The sequence below is a fragment of the Rhipicephalus microplus genome, chromosome 3 (assembly GCF_043290135.1).
Source record: "Rhipicephalus microplus isolate Deutch F79 chromosome 3, USDA_Rmic, whole genome shotgun sequence".
Lineage (NCBI taxonomy): Eukaryota > Metazoa > Arthropoda > Arachnida > Ixodida > Ixodidae > Rhipicephalus > Rhipicephalus microplus.
The window spans coordinates 53,521,410-53,542,403 of record NC_134702.1 but is presented as its reverse complement, the minus strand read 5'-3'; the positions used below and the strand labels follow the sequence as shown (position 1 = coordinate 53,542,403).

At 48.7% G+C, this 20,994-nt stretch overlaps 2 protein-coding genes across 5 annotated transcripts in view; both read right to left on the bottom strand.

The window, feature by feature from the left end:
- The window catches only part of Traf4 (TNF receptor associated factor 4), a 78,968-nt gene extending 71,783 nt beyond the window's left edge, over positions 1-7,185 (bottom strand). The window contains exon 1 of the mRNA XM_037425297.2: positions 6,927-7,185. Coding sequence (XP_037281194.1) covers positions 6,927-7,040 — 114 coding nt within the window. The 5' untranslated portion in view covers positions 7,041-7,185. The remainder of the gene's footprint in view (positions 1-6,926) is intronic.
- Positions 7,186-17,593: 10,408 nt separating this feature from the next.
- LOC142803735 (2',3'-cyclic-nucleotide 3'-phosphodiesterase-like) overlaps positions 17,594-20,994 on the bottom strand; it is an 89,153-nt gene continuing 85,752 nt past the window's right edge. For all 4 annotated transcript variants that reach the window (XM_075889578.1, XM_075889576.1, XM_075889575.1 and 1 more), the window contains 2 exons: positions 18,714-18,990; positions 17,594-17,871 (listed from right to left, as the gene is read on the bottom strand). In XM_075889578.1, coding sequence (XP_075745693.1) covers positions 17,790-17,871; positions 18,714-18,990 — 359 coding nt within the window. In that variant the 3' untranslated portion in view covers positions 17,594-17,789. The remainder of the gene's footprint in view (positions 17,872-18,713; positions 18,991-20,994) is intronic.

Below are 20,994 nucleotides of genomic sequence, written 5' to 3'. Positions count from 1 at the left end.
ATTGATAAACTGCACTCTAAAAACTCAAACGCCACGTGTTTCACTATCGTAGGTCCATTATTAGCGGAGAAAATCAAGCTTGAAGTTTCGTTTTTAAATTTCTCGCCGAAGTTTTCGCGCGGGACGTTAGAAATTTGAAAATGTATCTTCCGTATTATCGCGACATTGGCTCGATGAACTTTTCTGAAACTTCGCCTTCTAGGTCACCCACAGATGACGATGTAGTTCAATGCTTTAAATCATAGGCTACGTAGGACCCTGTAAACGCCTTCAACCTTTATGACGTCACGGTGCTTAGCGCGGGAATCTCAAGGTGCACCTCCAATAGCATTTTCTTTTCGCGCGTTTTCTTGCTTACTAAACGTCACGTCGCGGTGAGAATGGTGTTTACTGGATCGTAAAACAGTACTTTACTAATACGCGCCAAAGCGTTTTGCTCTTTGGTGTCGATCCTCTTACGTCACTCTTGAAGCCGTGCATTACGAGCGACAAGTGGATTGCAGTGCGAACAGGGTGCAAATGTGTCTGCATAAACTATGAATACCACCAGCTCTGTTTACGTTGAGAGCGTTGAACCCCAGGGCGGGGCCAAGCACGAGGGGTCGCACTTTGCAGCAGCTATGTATCGATCGCCGTGAGCGCGAACGCGACTACGTATCGAGGGGAAAGCTCAGCGACCGCGTGGCGTGCCACTCATATATGCGTGACAATCGTATACGGGAGAGGTCAGCCGTTGCGGTTTCCTGTACGGATATATATATACACGTTCGAGGCGACCCGGATATGCGCAGACAGAATGGTCGGCTGTAACGATCGTGATGAAACATGCAACAGCGACGACAACAATCGAGAATCTTTTTGTGTGCAATGATTCACTACGCTGTTACGGTCGTTTATACGTACATTGTTAATTGATTGATTGATTGATATGTGGGGTTTAACGTCCCAAAACCACCATATGATTGTGAGAGACGCCGTAGTGGAGGGCTCCGGAAATTTCGACCACCTGGGGTTCTTTAACGTGCACCCAAATCTAAGCACACGGGCCTACAACATTTCCGCCTCCATCGGAAATGCAGCCGCCGCAGCCGGGATTCGAACCCGCTACCTGCGGGTCAGCAGCCCATTGTTAATTGTGTTTGTCTTGATTATAGTATGACCTTAATGTGTATGTGAGTAAGCGCGTTCAACATTCCGATGTAACTCTTCTTTTTTTTCCTAAAACGCATCCACATTCGCAACTCCGAAAGCACCAGAGAGGCTTGAAAGCAATCTGTTTCCAAACCATAGACATTACAACACAGCAACGAATACCAGTACATTTAGTGACTATCGTGGTTTGGTCGATACAGTGCTCGGCTGCTGACCCGAATGTCGCGGGTTCGATCCCGGGCGCGACCATCGCGATTCGCCGAAATACTAGAGGCCCATGTAGTTTGGGACGTCATTAAAGTACACGAGATGGTCCAAACTACCGGAGCCCTCCACATGCGGTGCGCATCGTATTTGTGCCTGTTTTTGACACGCCAAACCCCAGAAATTATATCGTTTAGTCACTGTCTCAAAATAAGAGTTCGGACTAACATAACGAGCCGTGCGGATATAAACCATATTACAGAAAATGAGCGAAGGTAGTGGAGACAAAATTTAAAAAAAATGTCAAAATACAGGAGGCAGGACCAATTTTCTACTCGTTTGGCAGATGTCTTCTCAAGTGTCATTTACGAAACGAAGAAACGTGAAACAAATATGGGTCGTGATGAGCATTTTACTGCAGGGAAAGACGTTGACGACGAAGTGCACACCTAAATATGCGAGACGTCTTCACGCGGCATCGTATTCTTTTACTCGTGTTTCCAGCAACGCTGCGCTCTTCATTTTCCCTTTGTTCATTCGGCTCACTTTCACTTCTTACATAAGTCGGCCATTTGCCGCATAGGTGTAGTCTCTCGAGCGTCGTTTCCAGAAGACTTATACACTTCAGGAGAGTGATTAAAAACGGATTCCAGAAGCATTGCGTGTGTACACGAACATACTACTTCCTTCGCCGTAGTAAAGAAAGAAAGAAAGAAAGAAAGAAAGAAAGAAAGAAAGAAAGAAAGAAAGAAAGAAAGAAAGAAAGAAAGAAAGAAAGAAATGACGTTACAACGAGGAACGAGGTTTGCGACATCCTGCCAGATGAGGCCGCAGTGGATGACTTCCCCCCCTTCGCCTTCCCGCCCAGAAACACTATTTTTGAGCAGACGCACGACGCTATTAGTCAGTCAAAAGTGTTCACTGCTGTCGCGTAGGTGGAAGCAACACGTGCACGGAGATTGACACGCGTGCGCTGTCGGTCACACTTTCTTTAACGAGCTTTTGTAATCTGTCTGCATGGCTGTGTACGAAGCTCGAAGGCACCAAACGACAGCGCAACGGGGGCAGCTGTCATGTCCCCAACGTAGCAAGAAAGTAAGTTCCGCTAATGGCCGCTCAAGGCAGCACGTGCAAATGACGAGGAAGAAGATGGAGAGGAGCGTAAACAAAGCGAATAGATAAATGTTATTGTTCCTGCCTCGCAGCTGGAGGGATGTGACGCGCAGCGGAAGTCCTCGTTTGAGCTGTTTCCGGTCGTCTGCCGCCGGCGACGCATGCACGGCCGTTTTTCTTGAGGGCGGCTTTGTTCCTATGTAGGGGCCTCTCGCTGTCAGGAAGACAACGCGTTAGCGCAGTGTTTTTTCGCTAGGTCACGAAGAGGAAGCGATGAAGAAGAGGAAAATAATGAAGGAGAAGGGGCTTTTTCGGTGACCGGGAGCGGCGGTGGCGGCCGGAAAATGCCGTTTCCTGCCAGACTTCTGCCGGAGGCCGTAGGGGCTTAGTCGTGGAAAATTTAAGGTTACAGCAACTACTCGTGGCCCTCGGATCCTCCGGTGCTGACGCTGTCAGAAGCATGCTTCAGTATTGATCGATGTGCTGTGTGAACGATGTCGCAGTGTGGTTTTCGTCATGCTAAACACCGCATTCCATAAAACCCCAGGATGCATGTCAAGATTGGAAGGTTATGTGGTTCGGACGCCACCGACGGAAAATTGCTTTCTTTTTTGCTTCAGCTGGTTTCAACTTATGTTGTAACTACTACGCTACAGTGAAAAACAACAACAAAAAAGATGTCACCTGCACTTTCCTTGGTTTCACTGTCTGTTTGATTTCTTTTGGTTGTGTCTGACAAACAAACGGGCCCATCGAACAATTCTTAGATGCTTGCAAGAGTACTTTATAATGCAGAATGCGGTGTACTTCCTGTAAGAGAGCGAAAGCGACTTCGTTCGAGCGCATTTGGACGGATAGGCTAAATGATATAGATCCGCTGTTTGACCGCGGCTTTGAAGTCTTCTCTCTTGCTTCAATTCGCGAAGTGCGGGAAAAGAGGATATCCCAACCTGTTCTAGCAGGTAATGCAAGTCTGTACGACGCAGGCATTATCAAAATTACGAGTGATCTACTAATGAATTTCAACGTTCGCTGTCGTCAGTTTGAGCAAGCAAGTAAAGCGATAAAGAAGACAAAAAAAGATCCCACGGGGTCACCATTTACCCGATACCAAAGTGCACTATAAGCCTTGTAGTTCAGTGTGCCCGACGTGAAAAAGGGTTGACTGCGCCAAACTTCGCTTCGCGAAGTGGCGAGCAATCGGCGGTTCGCCCCAAAAACCAACGCTCCCTAAGCTTCAACTCTCAACCGGAAATGAAATGTTCACCCGTTTGACGGCCGGGCCCATCAACTACTGTCTCCCGCCCCGGAATGCGCTGCAGCCAGAGGCGGCGCTTCCGGCAGGCCCAACAAGCTGCTCGCTTTCGTTTTTGCACAACGCGAGAGCTTCCGTTCGGTCCTGGAAGCCTCCGCGAGAAGCCCAGGCACTCTTCAAGGAGCGACCCCCTTTCTTTCTCTTCTGGTTTACCGACCAGCCCCCGGAGAACGCGGGCGCGGCCGACGAACGGGAAGTGCAGCACCCCGAAACCGTATAAACAAGCCTCGGCGTGCTGTCGAACTCCGGCTGCCTCTGTTCGGTTGCGCGCGTGTCGCGTGCAAGCGAGCGCGCCCGCATGGATGGATGAATGCGCGTAGCAAACGCAGAACAGAAGGGAGCACAAGCAGCGCTGCAACACCCCCCCCCCCCCCCTACTTCCCTATGGACCATACCCTCTCTTCTTCCTGTGGGCGAAGCAAGCAACCCGCAGCTGGATGTACTTTATATATACACAGGCGGCACGAGCCACGCTTCTGTTCTTTCCAAACTTCTATATATGTAGTTCGAGCGTTTCAGCACGCTATCATCGCTCATAAATTTATCTTCGCCTCTTGGCGCGTAAACAGTATGCGCGCGAGTGTATAAAACACTGCACGAGCGAGTTTGCAGGCATCGACGGAGATTACCCACATGCGGCAGCTGACTGGGAAGGGATGCGAAACAAGCGGGATATATTGTGGTTGGGATGGGCGCGCGCTGAACAAAACCACGAGTGAGGAAAGAAGCTCCCTGCGTGGCCTTCTTCATCCGATGGAGACGCTTGCTGCGTTGAGTGTTTACAAAGGCGGCATCTGGACGACGCATGCGAGAGCACATGTGGTCTCGAACCGATTGGGTCGACGTTAGGGACCTAGGTCCTGGCCTTGTGGAGCGCAAATTGATGCCGGATGACAAATGTTCTTTCGCGCGACATTAAGCGAACCAGCTGGCGAGAAGGATTACGACGATGATGAAAAACATTTTTAATTATGTACAAGGGAAACTGGGAGGGCCATTTGATAAATAAGTATGTGCTGATCGATTGTTCACAGAGGCGTAGAGATGCATCTTCTGCATGTTAGGGCGCTCTTTCTTTGGTGTGTATAAACAGTTGAGATAACATTGTGGCGGGCGTGCTTATAGACCTTTTTAACGGTGACGAGGATACCCTCCTTTCTGGGATGTTGCACGGGAGCACGAACGCCGACGTAACAGCCTCGGCAGTGCATTTTGGGTGTCCCGCATGTTAACAACATCCCAGAGCTTCACTCTGGGATGTTTTTACGGCGGCGCCCAGAGAGCCACCAGTAGAAAGGTTTACATCGCGAGGTCAGGTGCGTGGCCTACTCAAAAACAACCATGTCATGCGTGAGATCAGTTTTGCGCCCGAGAAACAAGGTATATGAAGAACGGGAAGAGTGAGCTGGCTGGGTGTGAATATAACGCGATGACAAACACTAAAATCCAATAGCACCTTGACTTGGGCGTGTTGGTACATGCTCTAATAGGCTTCGGTGCGATTTAGACGAAGACCCAGGAGACAAAGCTCGTCTTTGTTCTCTTTGTCTTCGTCTAAATCGCACTGAAGCCTATCCGATTAAAAGCCAGTTGGGCCATAATATCGATGCTTCAAGTCGACGTTGTCTGCTTAGGCAACTGAGTCAATTCACTATACAAGTAGAGCATACTTAAGAAGGTGATAGCGTAACTTCAACCAGTGAACGTGCTGGATTACATTCGTTGGCACTTAGTGAGACGCTCCTTTAGCGCACTCTAGATGGTTTCTGAGCCTTATAGCTTCACAAGTGCATACTTGTGACGCCTCTTTATGAACGTAGGAAAGGCACATAGTTATATTAGCAGAATACACTGTTTTGTGCATTCTATCTTTCACGGTTAAGTACGCGGTACACTGTGATAAAAGTTACACCCTTAGGGTTGTATTTCTGTCTCACAGTCATGATTGTCATCTACCTTGCATGCAGTACTTCTCTGCTTTAACGAAGACACCCAAGTACTTTCAGGTGGCGAAAGGCGTGCGTGCTTTCGTTTATTCTACAGGAAGTCTCGAGCTCCAAGTCTTCAAGATGGGAAACGCGTGCAAGCCTGATATTGTTCGTGTGGGACAAGAAAAAAAAAAACCACAGCATATTCACGGAGTGAATGATAAGTGGGGCGAAGCGTCCATCCATCCTTCTGTCAGTCTGCTAGTCTGTCTGTCTATCCGTCCGTGTGCCCATCTAGTGAACACTTCCAAGTACCGCCATCTCCCATCTCGCATCCCCACCGGTGTTTACGTACTACTACATGAATACAAGGGATGGACATACCCCCGAATTAAGGAGCTTCGCCCCTAAAAAGATCCGCAAATGGTGGGAAATGTCTTTAGAGTGTAAAAGAAAGAGAATCAAAGCTTTGAAGTGAACTACTTTCAGCGCTGGTTTCTGCATATATCCCTATAGTTTCGTGCATATGCTGCAGTGAGGACAAGTTCGATTGTAATGTTCTATAGCATACTTCTGCAAACGTGGTATACTGACATATACCGCGAGCAATGAGAAAATACTGCAGTATCTCAGCAGTATCGTCGAGGGGACAAACCAGCGGCGAAAAAACCGTACGATCCATATACCACACAGCACCGTCGAAGGGAGTACACGAGTCGCGAACGGGAGGCGGGAAATAGCTACTCGAAAAACGCGCGCAAAGCTAGGTAATGGGCCGGCGCAATTCATCGCGACTCCATGAAAAAGCAATTCACCGAGGGCAAGCGCAGCAGAGTATGCACGAAATTATAGACGACAGTAGTCATTTCGCTAGGTCGTTGTTGCAGGACTTGGAACTAACATCACGCAGAGCTGCACAGTTTCGCTGGACGTGCCGCCGTTTTGCTTCGTGCGCTTTGCAGAAAATGACCTCGAATCGGGAGAAAGATGAACGCAAAAGAAAGAAAAAATAAGAGGGAAGGGGTGGGGGGTGGGTCTGTAAGCGAGTCCAGAAACGTTCATTAGTTATTTGGTCAGCGAATGCGATTCCTCGCTAACGTGCCAACCTGGCCATCCTAACGTTAGTTTTAAACAAGGTATACGCGCAGTGGACTGCACTGTTCGATCAGCCCACGTCCGGTTACATTGCGTGTGTCGCAAGCGACCGAGCTCACCTGCATCCGCTCGGAGCCGAATGCTTTGCAGACGGGACATCGCTTGGCGGCCGGAGGCCTCGCCGGCAGGATGAGTTGGTCGTCGATCATGGGGCCCCTTCGAGACGGCATCATGGGACAACGGAGCACTTCTAGGCACGAAACCACCTAACGTCACTTCGCTGCACGATTCAGACGAGAAGACTTCGGACAACTTGAAAGCCCGAGCGCGCCGCGCCACAGCGCGTCAACAGAAACGACGGCACGGTTACCAACCGTGGCACACGGCATCAGCGGAACATCTGCCGTCGCCGGAGGAGCGGCGGCAGATCTCGCATGGAGGGGTGGGGGTGTTTTCGGCGAGGGAGGGTATTGAAAACAGGGAAGGGGGGGCAGCAAGCGGCGGCGACCGACGACGAGTCACTAGTCGACCTTTCCTCCTCACCTATTTCACTGCTCTCCCCTATTCTTCGCCTTCTTTCGACAGCCTCCCCCTCCCCTCAGAGACGCTGTGGTCTTCAATGCCCGAGGAGGCGCGGTCGAAGTGATGGTGGAAAGGACATCGTGATTGTCGTGGCATTGCCTTCCCGAAAGACGCGACTGGAGGGAGGGTGATGAAGGGCACCCGTTATAACGAATTCGTGAGCTCTAATTCGATGTAAGAGGAGGGCAATGATGTTCCGTTGAAGGAAATCCGCTCCTCCGTAATCTGAATAGCCCCTTCTCTTCATTTTGATCTTGATTTCTTCAGGAGTGTTGGTTGAAGCGTAACAGCCGCTGTATTACGAAGATTTCTTCTGACACGCCCAAGTTTATTCGCCGGTCGACGACTACAGCTCTTTTGTGACGAAGTCGCCTCGTCTGTATCTTGCTCCTTCGCGATTCTCTGTTCACGAGACTGCTATGTTTTGTCTGGTAACTCGTTTAATTTCGCGCAGTACAAGTCTTCTTTCTGAAGTTTCCAGTAATTCCACGACTTCAGTAAACCTACGTGCTTCTATTAGAGGCACTCGCTTCGCCCCTACAGCGCAATTTTGCACCACCACCGTATGCTCCATTTGTTGAAAACAAAGAGGAGCCGAATTCACAAAACTTCTGTTTCGTAAATTCATTGCCTCACTCGTCAGTCGGCTTCGCTAATTGTATGTCCATCATTGTGATTGATTAAAATAGTATGTTTGAAATTTTTTTATCGTAAGACGTTTTTGTGAAGAAGTTCCTACCCGAGAGCTTAATAGGTAGCATTTCCACGTCGAAAACAAGTGATCTGTTCGAATAGTGGATGGTTTGTTTTTGCCTGCTCTTAGTTTATTTACAATTGTGTTTTGTCAAACGTTTGACTTGCTGCGATTACGCTTTACAGGATCACACACACCGCAGATCACGCTTGCTAAATTTGCGCGTGTCCCGTGTGGCGGAAAATACATTTTTGAGCTTTTTAACATTTATAACGCACAGAAAGGACAAGAATACGGAGGCACGACATGGACGCAGTGCCTGTCCTTTCTATGCGCTATACATAGGCGTTAAGATGGAATACCAGCGTGCCCGAATACACGTATTTCGAATTATATGTGAGCAATTTTCAAGCAATCAACATTAAGCATCCCCCAAATTTTCCTCCTCTTCAAATACATAGAACCTACCAATCAAAATGTCGGATAATTTCCTCTTTACATGGTTTTACCCAGAGGTCAGTCTAACTTCTAGTCGTTATACGGTTTTGTAAATTTGCGTAATAACTTGACCGATAAATGCATCCGAACAATCCCCTGTGAAATTATCCCGCTCATCCTTCATTGCAAAAGCGGATGTTAGTGCGTGGAAATACTTTTCTTTATATCATATGCCTTTTGAAAAATAGGCGCATATTCAGGGACAACAGCTGTGCTAGACAGTTCCGACAGAAAAAGTAAGGACATTCTTAAAAATAAGCACGAAAAAATTATAGGTGTTTACGGTGAAGTAAGCTTTACAGGAACAGAACACGGCGATATGAAAGCTCACAAGAGGCGCCACTGCAGGTGGTGCTCTGCCAAAACGAGGTCCGAACAACTTCCCTCTTCGCAACTTGAGAAAGGGTACTCTGCGCCACTTGCTTCGACCATTTCATCCCAAGTGCTCGTTCAAACAACTGCGACATGATGTTTTCATCAGGCAGTGGGACAGTGTCTTTTTTTTTTTCACTTTTTTCAAAGCACTCTCACGATGAACCAGTGAAACACGTTGTATGTCCCACTTTTTGTTTTTTCAGTAAACTACTCTTGAATTTGGTGAAATTTGTTTCACACTACTTCTTTGTAGTTTATATCAATAGGCCACGTCCGTTTTTTTTTTCTCTTTTACATCACTGTGCCAAGAATATAGGTCAACCTACAAAAGGTTAAGCAACAAAAAAATTACATCTCCCGCCAGAGGGAATCATGTGTATATGTGAAGCAGTGGGCGCTAACGCCTACACTGGTGGCGGCGTCGACGCTGATGCTCCATCGCGGCGTTGCGCAGCAGAGAAACAGGCGCAAGCACGCAGTAATGCAACGGTGTATAGGCTACAGGAACATGTCGATCGCTGCTGATGGGCAATTAGAGACAGACGACCCCAACTGGGCGCAGAGACCCGCAGTCTGCTTTTAGTTGACGCGCACGCCGCAAATTCTTATTGTTCAATAACGCACAGAAAAAAATCTCCTGTCAGTATTACCTTGGAGGTCAAGATTTAGTGCTTATATTTACGTAAGGTCTCTAAAAAGTTGGCAGATCCCACGTACACTGGGAATCGCTGGTGTGCGAAGCACGAATGAGAAATGTTGATATGCCACTTTAAAATCTGCACAACGTTACGAGGTGGAGGTAAATGATGCCGTACATGACTTCCGTGTCATGATGATCATGTTCGGATGTGTCGTTTACCTTCGTCAGGCTATTCACGTCACGAGATACTAAATTTAGTTTATGTGGAGCTAGTAAAATGGCCGCGCGCACGATATATGAGCGTGGTATGTTGTGGTGTTCTCACATGACACGCGTGTCAGGATTATCATGTTTGCACCAGTCATATATTTCGTCATTCGTTGACGTCACGTAACACCAAATTTGGTATATGTGGAACTAGCAAAACGGCCGCGAGCGCATCATGAAGAGTCCAATATACTCCAATGTAGCGTTGACGCGCGTGCACGCTGGGCAAACGATGCAACGTTAGCAAAACGCGAGCACTCTATAGTCTGATGCCAGGCGCGACCAGCATCTGTCGGCGCAGACCGACGGCAACCGGCGCGAAATGCGACATGCTGCATTTCGCGCCGATGCGTTACCCAGACAACACTGCGTCTCCCTCTTTTCTCGACGGAGGGACGCCAGACGCGCTGAAACGCGCATGCGTCAAAGCAACGCAGTGCGGCGCGCGATTGCGAGTATATGACAGGACCGGCACCTGGCGTGGCAACGCCGGCGAGCACGCGCACCGCGACACGTCGAAACGTATTGGCGCCTTTACTGTGGCATGCAGTAATGTTCACGCATGACACACATCTCATGATTATCACGCTTGCACCAGTCACATAACGTCGTCATCTATTGGCGTCAGGTAATACCAAATTTGGCATATGTGAAGCTATAGCGAAATGGCCACGAGCGCATCATCAGTTTGGCATGTAGACATGTTGCTACATGACACGCATGTCGTGATTATCATGTTTAGGTGTGTCATTTACCTATGTCGCCCGTTCAAGTCACATAATAACAAGTTTGGTACATGTGAAGCTAGGGAAATGGCTGCGAGCGCATCATGAGCGTAGCTTGTAGTCATGTTGTTACATGACACGCATTTCTTGATTATCATGTCTGCATCATGTGTGTTGTGGAAATGGTGATTGTGGTCAAGTCCTAGGCCCTTCTTCGCCAAGTATGAAAGTGATTTCGTAGCAGCGGCACTTGTATAAACATATGTATAAAAACACATGCGTAACCTTCCTTCACCGAAATAAGGTAGGTTTTCTCCATAGTTAATCTATAACGGAGGACACATGCCATATAAGTTGAGCATAAAGTTAACCTATAACGGAACCGTATACCATAAGTCTAGCCTAACTTATAGTTAATGTAGTGCTATTGTACGTGATAGAATAACCTTATTGACACATTACTGTTGCCTAAGATTTTTCGGTGCAAATGTTCTTAATATCATTATTAAGCGAAACTGCGTGATGTTTTGGAGAATCCGATTGTGCGTCTTTCCGTATAGTACGCTTTAAAATTTTCTTCTTTTTTTTTCGAAAGCATACGAACGAGGTTCTGCTATGTATACAGGGATACTTGCCAACTGGGGAATAAACTTTACTGGTGACAAATGGGATTGGGAATGGGGAAACTGGTCTGTCAGCGCCCTGTGTAGTCGCTTGGCGCCATCTATAGAGAACAAGGGCAACAAAGGTTCGGCCGCAACGTACGCGGCCTTTGAAATGTGTAGTTCTGGACAAGGGCGCAGGTGCGCGTCCAACATGCGATCAGGCATGCAGTGGTGGGTGGGGTGTGCGCAAAAGTGGACGAGGCGTGGTCACGTGGGAGTCGGGCGTATTGCTTGAGCGGTGTCCGGTCGGGTGTAACCCTAGACAGGGTCGAAGTTCATGTGGGTGCGCCCCTGTAGGTCAAGAAGATGACTATGTTTCACTGTTGTGTTGAATTACTTGCGCGCCTCTTTAATTTTTTTTATTCATTCGCCTCCTCGGCATTCTCAACAGCAGACTAAGAGAACACACATAAAAGAAAACGGGCAGGACATAATGAAGTTACATTATTTTTTTTCTTTGCGAGCGTTCTCAGCCAGTTTCAGACGCACTGCCAATGATGTTCGCATAACTGCGACGCAGATAGCAGGCAACCATCCCCTCATCATCGCGGGGGACTTCAACGCCCCCCCATGTACAATGGGGTTACAATCGCACAACACAGAAAGGACGCCACTTACAAACACACATCACTCAACACAATCTCATGTTACTTAACGACCTCTCTACCCCCCCACACATAGGTAACTCAGTGTCACGGGACTCATCCCCTGACCTGACCCTAGTACGCAACGTTTCGAACCCCACATGGGTTAATCTGCAAGCTAACCACGGTAGCGATCACTTTATCTGTAGCAAAACAGTCAATATAGGCAGCCTCGAGCCCAGAGACTTTAAAGTAGTAGACTGGAACTTTTTTAGGCAAATACGCAAACAAGACACCAACCATTACTCTTCACTCTCTGAACTCTTTGCGAGACTACAGCTGGACGTAAAACAAGCTACCAAAAATATTTCTACAACACGCAACATAGACCACATGGACAGCCACCTCGCACATCTTCTGGAGGCTCACAAAAGTCTTCAAGAAAGATGGAGAATGCATAAACTCAATCATAGGCTACGAAAAAGAATTGCATTGCTCAACCGACAAATCGAAGAGTACAGTCACACACTAGCACGCAATCAGTGGAATGAGGTGTGTAATTCGCTTGACGCACGCATGAGAAAGGGTCTAAAATGGGACCTCCTCAGGCATCTGCTCGGCGACAAGCCCACCAAGTCAGAGCAACGACTAACTCTAGATAGACTGTTACACAAAGCGCGAGGACAGCAACTTACCGACGCGCAGATTTTAGATGCTACAGCAGCCCGGTATCTATGCACAGAACCTACCTCACATGAAGACTATCCACCTTATGCGGGGGCCGCAGACGACCCATTTGAGCATGCTATAACTAGCGCTGAAATACGCGCGGTAATAGCAGAGCTCAATACAAAGTCAGCTCCGGGTCCTGACGGAGTCACCAACAAGCTACTCCGCAACCTGGCTGACCATGACATTGAATCACTAGCCACCCACATGAATGAGGTTTGGGAGCAAGGGAGCGTCCCGCCAGAATGGAGGGCCGCGACCGTCATACTCATTCCCAAGCCGAACAAACCCCTGGAACTCGACTCTCTACGACCCATCTCCCTCACATCCTGTGTGGGTAAGGTCATGGAGCACGTCATTCTCCGTCGAGTCACAAAATATTCAGAGCGAAAACACCTCTTCCCATTCAATCAAGTAGGGTTCAGGCCGGCTATGGCCACGCAGGACGTACTTCTCATGCTGCAGGAGACGTTACTTAGAGTAAGGAGCAAAGACCTCCGAGCAATCCTAGCTCTTGACTTAGAGAAAGCTTTTGATACCATAAGCCACGCTCATATACTACACGAGATTCAGGAGGCAAGCTTAGGCCGCCGTTTCTACGAATACGTCCGCTCTTTCCTAAGAGCCAGAACGGCCACACTTAAAGTTGGGGATCTCAAGTCACACACCTACAACCTAGGCCCGCGCGGCACACCGCAAGGGTCGGTGCTCTCACCGTTTCTTTTCAATTTAGCCCTCAGGCAACTTTCGCAAAATCTGAGACACATCGAAGGCGTAGAGCACGCGCTCTACGCCGACGATATTACTATTTGGCGTACTGGAGGGAGCGATGGACAAATCGAAGCGAGCCTTCAGGAAGCAGTCACTGCAGTACAAACATTTTTAAAGCCCACGGGCCTCAGACTATCGGCACCTAAGTCCGAGTTGCTGCTTCTGCCACCACAGTACGGCCGCACCAAAGCCGAACCTACCATACACCTCTCCACAATGGATGGCTCGGTTATCCCGATAGTGTCGTCGGTTCGAATTCTGGGCGTTACCCTACAGGAGAATGGCAAAAACGACTTAACCATCACACATCTCACCAAAAAAGCTGAGGCAGTCATGCACCTCGTCCGACGCGTCGCTAATAGACACGTAGGACTCACAGAAGAAAGCCTACTATGCATCTTTCATGCGTTCTTAATGTGCCACGTTCACTACGTTGCCTGCGCTCACCCGTGGAGCAAAGGCGATGAAACTAAAGTAGACAACCTAATCCGAAAATGCACAAAGCGAGTACTTGGTCTACCCATGTCCACAAGCACGCAGCGCCTGCTATCCCTTGGGGTACATAACACGTTCCAAGAAATCATCGAAGCACAAAGAATGTCCCAACTCATGCGCCTGTCTTCGACAGCTGCGGGTCAGGAACTCCTCTCACACATAGGTCTTCCTATCCCAACTCAAGTCAACGAAGCAGAATCATTACCGCAACACCTTCACGCTAAAATCACAGTACTACCCTTCCCCAGGAACATGCACCCGGTGCACAATCAGGCTCGAAGAAGGGCACGAGCTCAATCCTTACTAAAAGCGGCCAACCTACACGCGACAGACGTGGTTTTCGTAGACGCCGCTAAATACGTGGACAAACCCTACTTTGCAGCTGTGGCGGTCGCCCCAGACGGAAAAGCTCTTAATGCTCTTACCGTGAAAACTCAGAAAGCCTGCGAGGCTGAACAAGTGGCCATTGCCCTTGCTCTAGCACTCCCTCAGCGCGACACAATATTTACCGACTCTAAACCCGCTGCACTGGCACACCGCCGCGGTACACTTTGCCAGGTGGCATTAAGAGTTCTAGCATCTGTTCAGATAACTGTAGACAAGCATATCCACTGGTTCCCTGGTCATGAAGGGATCAACGTTCAACCAGGGGTCCCCAACGGTAATGAGCTGGCCCATAACCTCGCGCGTGATCTTACGTGCCGCGGGGGGTCGCGGTCCGGCTTACTGGCCGGGGACACCAACACGCACCGGGAGCCGCTCCTATCATATCATGAAATTTGCTCGCACTATAAGTTATTTAGAAAGGAATTCCCCTCACCTCACTCAGCACTAAATAAAGCACAACAATTAACGCTTCGACTGCTGCAAACGCTAAGTTACCCCAGCCCCTATATCTGCAGCAAATACCTACCAGATATAAGGCCAGAATGCCCCAAATGCCAAAATTCAAGGTGCGATTTAAGTCACATGCTGTGGCAGTGTCCCGTGCTAAACGCTAGCTTCGGGTCCCCTGCCACCGAGGACGACTGTTTCAACCACCTCAGGAGCCCCGACAGGGCCCTTCAACACCAGGCCGTCCAGAAGGCCCAAAAGGTGGCTGGCGAGCTCCGACTCCCAGTCCCCACATGGGCGGAGCCACCGGGCTAGCCCCCGTAAGGGGTGCCCAGGCCCCTTCAGGACCTTTATTAAAGTTAATTCTCTCTCTCTCTCTCGCATAACTTTTTGTAGGGGGATGCACCCGTAATGCAAAAGCGAAAAGGGGGGGGGGGGGCTCCTAGCACGGACAGTCTTTTATTCTTCTCTTTAACTGCAGTGACATGACCAGAGTGTCAAGTTGGCTGGATATGCCGGACCTGAATGTGCTAGTAAAGCTGAGTTGCATATTGCTACTAGGTAGTAAAATGTTATCCAAAATCCCGATGGTGGCAGGCGCCACCGCCCACCTTTCCGTACGCCCAGGCGCATCGCCCAGGTGGTGGTATTATCAATCTAGCTTGAACTGAGAAGGAGGTGGCGGAGACATGAAGGAATGAGTTAGGCATGCAAATGCGATTCCAATGAGAAGTTGTATTTTGACAAGACGACGCGCCTGGTTTCTGCACAGCCTGCCACAGTGTACGCGTACCGAGTGGTTGGTGTATTCATAAAGAAAAAAACAAAACAATCGCGTTAAGGTTCGCCCGTGTGTGATTCACTACAGCGCGCAGAGCTTGAAACCTTGCACCGCAAAGAGCCTCCAGGAAAAATCGTCACAACAGAAAAGTTGGTTGAATTTCACTATAATATTTTCTGGCAACATTTTCATTCGCTCATAACAATATGTGTGAGTGATTAGTGTGGTTAGTTTCCGCGTTGGTTTCCCCAGTGTGCAACCGGCAGTGAAGACCATCGAAAGGGGGGGGGGGGCTGAGCCTCCCAATTTTTCTCAGTGGGGGGCTCGCGCCCCCCTTGCTATCCTGGCTGATACGCCTATGGGCGGAGGGCGTAAGACGTAAGACGTAAAACTATAACGATTCTCGTAAGACGATTTATTGTTAACGCAGTGACGATTGCCAGTCAGAATAGCACCGATCTGACAGGAACGCAGATCTCGTGCACCACAACAACCACAACGAACTCGTCGTCTCCTTCACACCACAATTAGCGTCTTAACCGGTAGAAAAAGGCGGTCGAGTCAAATGGTACGTGGTTTCGTTCTTTTTGCGATTAGTCCATGGCCATTTTGAAATTTCTGAAATGTGGCCAATCAGCGCGGAGCGTTAAAATCTGACTAATTCAGGAGGCGAAACTGAAATCGACGTACCAAGCAGCACATCTACCATAACGTCCTCAACGACGACACTTTCCCTCGCCGTTATGAACCGTTGATCTAGAAACTTCGTTTCGTGGAAGCGCTTTCCTGCCACATGGCCGCTTATCAACGCTCGCTTATCCTCCTCCCCTGATGCGAGGGAAACAGTGTCCTCACTGAGGGCGCTTTCGATTGATATGTGGGGCTTAACGTCCCCAAACAACCCTTATGATTATGATAGACGCCGTAGAGGAGGGCTCTGAAAATTTCGACCTCCCGGCATCGTTCAACGTGCATTCAAATCTGAACACACGGGCCAGCAGCATTTTCGCCTCCATCAGAAATGCAGTCGCCACAGCCGGGATTCGATCCTGCGACCTGCGGGTCAGCAGCCAAGTACCTTTAACACCTCCTTTTGTATACTAAACACATGCCACATTCTTGTATTCGTATCAATAAAAAGCACGAAAAAAAAACCCTTAGCCACTAGACCACCGCGGTGGGGCCCAGTTCGTTGTTCGTTTTCCAAATGAATAGTAGATGCGCTGTTAGGTGCATCGGATTGGTTTGGCCTGATAAATAATCAGATTTTATCGCTCAGCGCTGATTAACGGTGGACATTGTGTGTGTATGCACATATGGCGACTAGAGTTACTGCGTATGTTCTCTAGGTAGCATATACAGCAAGTCCAATGGCGACCACACTTCTCGCTATTCGTAACTCGACGAAAGCGTGACACACGCGTTATATGATGTTACATTCCATAAGAAGTATGCATATCGTAGACAACGCAACTGTGTTTAGTGGGGATATGCAGTCAGCATAAATAGAAAATTGTTCATTAATAAGATGCTTCCTTCATCAAGCCAATTAAGTGCTTTGACTTTTTGCTTGTGCAAATTTGCTTTCAAATTCTTGCATGTATATACCCATCTGTCTGCTGGCATCGCGCCAGTAACGCCTGTTCTCAACGACATGCTTTATTTATAAACACGGTGAAATAGAATGAGTGAGGCTCCCAAGCATTATGCAATGAAGTTATTTCAATCAATCCTAAACAATACAATATCAATTTATTTCGTTTTTAGTCGTAGCTAACGGTTGTAAGTGAGCAGCAAATGTGTGCAGCCAATTCAATCGACACAAGTTATTATTTATATGCTTTAAAAAAAAGGACACTTTTACAGATATTTGCTCACAAGCTAATCAAACAGCGACATCATTTTAGCGCCACCGTTAACGCGCTGCCATGAAAAGAACATAACACAAGTGAAACAAATTTTGGTATAAGTACAGTAGTGCAGGCTAAGAGCGCTTGACATAGCAATCTCTGCGGACCGCTGTCGACGTCAAAATGAAGTTTCTTCGAAGATGTTCTGTCATGTACGCCCCCGCACACGATGGTACGCATAAATCACTGCGAGCTATATTTAAAAAAATTATGATTTTTTATTTGGCACACGGCTGAAGCAAAAACAGCGATTCACTGGCTGTGCCAGCAGCGGGGGTACAAAAAATAATGTTCAAGCAGTAAATGGAAGACTCCGCAGTGGCGCACTTTCAGCAACACCGGGAACACTGCTCGGTCAGGCTTGAACGTTGTTAAAGAAGTGACTGAGGGATGACCTTGCTTTGGCGCTCTCTTCTGCGCCACGTTCAGTAGTCAGTAGCGATCGTAGCTTCTGCGCCCCCACGGTCTACCTCCAACAAAATTTCGAGTCGTGGACCAGCTGTTCCGACTCAGCCTGCATGGTGAAAACAAAAACATACATTCACCGTGTGTTCTTAACGCTAATGGGATGGGTTTCCCAGTAGAACGTGTAACCATGTAACACAAGTAATGTTTTTATTGCCTGGGCATGGCCAGGCAGAGGGGGAAGGGGAGGAGGAAAGAACTTTATTCAGAGTCCAGCGAGTAGATGGGGTGGGCGAATGGCCCCGCCTAGGTTGCGACCAGGAGTCCTTGGATCCTGGCGGCTTTCTCGGCCCGATGGACGGTCCACATTTGGTCTTCGAGAACGGGGCTGAGCATTGCGGCTTCCCAGCGCACGCGCGAAGGCTGTCACCAGAGGCCGCATACTCGTTATGGGCACTAATCTCTCTACATTCTCATAAGATATTCTCCAGAGTCGCTCTGGAGTCGCAACACTTGCATCTGTCTGTTTTGTAAATATCAGGATATATAATCTGCGAGAGTGCAGGACTCGGATACGTCCTAGTTTGTAACTGCCGCCATTCGACTCTTTCCCAACCCTACCGCCTTCGTATGAAAGCCAGCAGCCAGATCCAAGAGCACAGTCGTTTGCGTCCCATTTCGAAGAAGCTTGGCTCCTCGGCTGTATTCGTAAACTGAACAACTGCTAGTTTAGCCTGCAGCTTTCGTTAAAAGCGCGACTCCACATGCATGAACAGAATAAACAACAATCTCTTTCTTTTCCGAACTGAACAAGACCATTTCCACGATGCACTCCTGATGATCTGGTTGGAAAATGAGATCTGCATGTGCTATTTGAAGTTAGCAACCCCGCAAGTACCGTACAACTCGTCGCATTGCCGATGGCAAGAATGAGAAGAGCCTGGAGCTTACGGAGTCGTGTATGGCTGGTAGTAGCCCGTGAAGACCACGTCCAGTTCGCAAGTCTCTTCATCCACCAGGAGGCAGCAGGCCTCACGACCGGATTCGGTGGCTGCGTAGACCTCAACTTTTCCGTCTTTCTTCGCGGCTTCTTCCGCTGTTGGCGAAGTCCAGGAGCGCAGCTTTGTCGCCAGCAAAGTCCACGGGGCGCCGACGGCTCGGGCGAAGCTGTAGTCGGTGCCCGCCACTGAGCGAAGAGGCATGATGGTGATCCTTGATGGATGCGTGCCTTAAAAAAATGGCGCCAACGACACTCGGTTATCGCCTGAACGAGGATAACATTTTAGGGTGCTTCAAAACACAGATATACTGTGCTGGGATTCTAGAAGCAAGCACTGTACAAGGGGTGATGCGGGAACTAATGTAATGGCCAATAATTGTAGACAAACGCTGTCACAGAACGAGCGCTCAAAAAGGGCGCGCCGTCAAAGTCTCGCGATGAAGCGCCAGAGTGGCGCCGCGAGGTCAACGACAAAAGAACAAAAAAGAGAAAACAAACATCCAAGGCTCCCCGGGCGCGTGACTCTCCTTTCGGAAGCGTGGCTTCGCCGATGAACCTCCTCACCCCACATTGGCGGCCGAGCAAGCACTCGAAATTTCTAGAAGGAAAGGGGCGTGTTATGACGGGTTGTGTCATCTGTCAAGGACGGCCCTCGTACAGTCTCGCGCCTTCCCCCAGCCTCCGCTGCGCATCGCGCCGACGAAATGATGAGAACTTTCTGGAATGTCGCGCGGAAGGTATTTAACTGAGCAGCGGAGATGAGAGATCAGGAGAAGACGGAAGTTAGCCCCAGAGCGCGTAGGGATTCCGCCGTGTAGTCGGCGAAGGTTTTGTCCGTAGAGACAAAGCAGGCGACGAAGATGATTTCAACCTGAGGGGTGACGACTCAAGCTACAGGCAAGAGTGTGTGTTTACCGCTATCGAGCGAAGACGCGTGGCAACAGCTGCGTGTGTGAAGCCGACGGGTTTCCGGCGAAGAAGATTGAAGCTTGGAGAGAGGCCAATTGAAGAAGCGAGGTTTCCTGGAAGAGAAACTTCGGCGAGGTTTCCTGGAAGAGAAACTTCAGGGGCAGCGGAACGACAACAACGCTGGACTTTGAGTGAGTGATTCTCGGAAGAGTATCCTCCAGACTTTTGTTACAAGAACTTTGGACTGAATAGGTTTTCTATCTCTTTGGTCTTTAAGCTTCTTGGTTGTTCAATGCATGCGACTGCATTGTAGTGCGTATTGTTGTCTGTGTCCGTTGTTTCGAGTGTGTCTGATTGTACTGTGTAGTACGTTGTTTGTTTGGTGATATATTGTACTCAACTATCGTGGAGAATGCATACTTGTGTGTTGTTTCGATCTGCAATTATTGAGAATATAATTTCGTTTGTTTATCAACTCTCGGCTCTGACTTGTTCCTTGGGCCACAGCCGGCGTCCGCTGGCGCGCCAAATAGGACCACTTCTAAATTGTCCACGCTTTCGTGGTGCGGTTCGGGGGGCCGATACCTCGGCCCTTGGAATTAGCCCAGCGATCGCCTCCCTAATTAACGGGACCTGTGTGACAAACGCTAAACTACGAAATTAAGGAAGCAATTACAACATGGGCAACAGAGGAAAGCTCCAATAGCCACAAGCAAGATGAGACGTCCTTGTTGCACCTTTGATCGCACCATCAAATGTAATCCGTTTGTCAAATCAAGCAAGTTTATGCAACGACCATTTCAACACGCGGCCGACATGGAGTATCGTGGACAAAAAGGCATCAAGGCTTGACGTGGTACTAGACCCCGCCTAGCAGGCAGCAACAAAGGATGCGCGCACGCACACACACAAGGATATTAACACTAATAACAGTGAAAGTACTATTCAGGATAACTATATGGATATGTTAGAAAAAGTGAAGTACATGACCTACATAATGAATAGTTTTCTCAGCTACAGTTAGTCACTATCGCTAGTACAGTGCAGAGGACTGAAGAATACCTAGTCACAATTACATCTGGCGTAGGAATCACTCAATTGAAATAAGAGGTCTTCCACAGTCGGGATCATGCAAGCAAGCGAAGCCTGGCGTGTGCGCGTCTGATATTTTCTAATTCTCGCATTTCGCAAAGCTCCCTTAACTCTTCCCTTCCCACATGCCAAAAATTCGACTCGACATTCACCCACGTATAAGGCAGCGCAGCACTTTAGTTGCTGCAGGCATCAACGGTGGTCGTGCATGAAACAATGAAACGCAACAAC